The 1,467-nt window shown below is 39.1% G+C and overlaps 1 protein-coding gene across 4 annotated transcripts in view; it reads left to right on the forward strand.

Moving 5' to 3' along the window:
- CEP135 (centrosomal protein 135kDa) overlaps positions 1–1,467 on the forward strand; it is a 75,634-nt gene that overhangs the window by 55,628 nt on the left and 18,539 nt on the right. For all 4 annotated transcript variants that reach the window (XM_005877170.2, XM_014548495.1, XM_014548494.1 and 1 more), the window contains one exon: positions 379–564. In XM_005877170.2, coding sequence (XP_005877232.1) covers positions 379–564 — 186 coding nt within the window. The remainder of the gene's footprint in view (positions 1–378; positions 565–1,467) is intronic.

Below are 1,467 nucleotides of genomic sequence, written 5' to 3' on the forward strand. Positions count from 1 at the left end.
ACTAGAGGCCCGGTGCATGAAATTCATGCACGGGTAGGGTCCCTAGGCCTGGTCGGCTATCAGGGCTGATCGTGGCCTTCCGGCTGCCGGCCGGGGCCTCCCTTCCTGGGCTGCCTGCTGCTGGCGGCCGGGGCCTTCTTTCATTCTGCGCCACCCCCTGGTGATCAGTACACGTCATAGCGAGCAATCGAACTCCCAGTCTCTTGGTTGAACTCCTGAGGGGACACTTTGCATATTAGCCTTTTATATATATAGATAGTATCTGCAGAGGTAGCTTCTGTTTCCTAAATTAAAACAAAAATCCCAATATGTGTATATGTTTCTGACATGAATATTCCAGTAAGTAACTTAGTAACAATTTAATTATTCTCAAACTAGGAAAAAGAAAATCAAGATTTGTTAGATAGATTTCAAATGCTTCATAACCGTGCTGAAGACTGGGAAGTCAAAGCCCACCAAGCTGAGGGAAAAAGCAGCTCAGTTCGACTGGAACTTCTTTCTATTGACACAGAGAGGAGGCACCTTCGTGAAAGAGTGGAGCTATTAGAAAAAGAAATTCAGGAGGTAATATATATTTGTTTGTCTTGTGAAGTCTTTGCTTAATAGAACAGAAAGCATTCAAAGGTACTTTATTTGAAGTGATAGTTAAGCAATCAAGTTCAATGGTAATCTTTTGTCATTAATTCTGATAATTTGCTTAGGAGCCCTGTTAATTTTTTTTTAATTGTAGTAAAATATACCTACCATCAAACTTACCATTTTATCTATTTTTAAATGTACAGTTTTGTGGCAGTTACTACATTCACATTATTGTGCAACTATCACTTCCATCTATCTGCAGAACTTTCTCATCTTCCCCAACTGAAACTCCATCCACTAAACACTAACTCTGCATTCTCCACACCCCAACTTCTGGCAACCACCATTCTACTTTCTGTCTCTATGAATGTGACTACCCTATGTACCTCCTATAAGTAGAATCATACAATATTTGTCTTTTTGTGACTGGCTTATTTTATTCAGCCTTAAGATTAACTTAACCTTAAGGTTATCCATGTTATATAGAATGTGTCAGAATTTCATTCCTTTTTAAGGCTGAATAATATTTCATTGTATGTATAAACCACATTTTGTTTATCCATTCGTCAGTGGACATTTGGTTGTTTCCATTGAGGGTAATGCTGCTTTGAACATGGGTGTACACTGTCTATTTGAGTCCTTGATTTCAGTTCTTAAGGATATACCCAGAAGTGGAATTGCTGAATTATGTGGTAATTTTATGTTTAACTTCTTGAGGAACTGCCATGCAGTTTTCTACAAGGGCCTATAGCAGGGGTGGGCAACCTTTTTGTGAGTGCGTGCCAAAACCAGCAAAATCTCTGACTCAAAATTCTTCTGCGTGCCAACCCTAATTTTTTGAGAACATGTTACGCCTACTTGATATCTCTTATATGTAACATATGTGAA

The sequence above is a fragment of the Myotis brandtii genome, unplaced genomic scaffold, assembly GCF_000412655.1.
Source record: "Myotis brandtii unplaced genomic scaffold, ASM41265v1 scaffold51, whole genome shotgun sequence".
NCBI classification, from domain to species: Eukaryota; Metazoa; Chordata; class Mammalia; order Chiroptera; family Vespertilionidae; genus Myotis; species Myotis brandtii.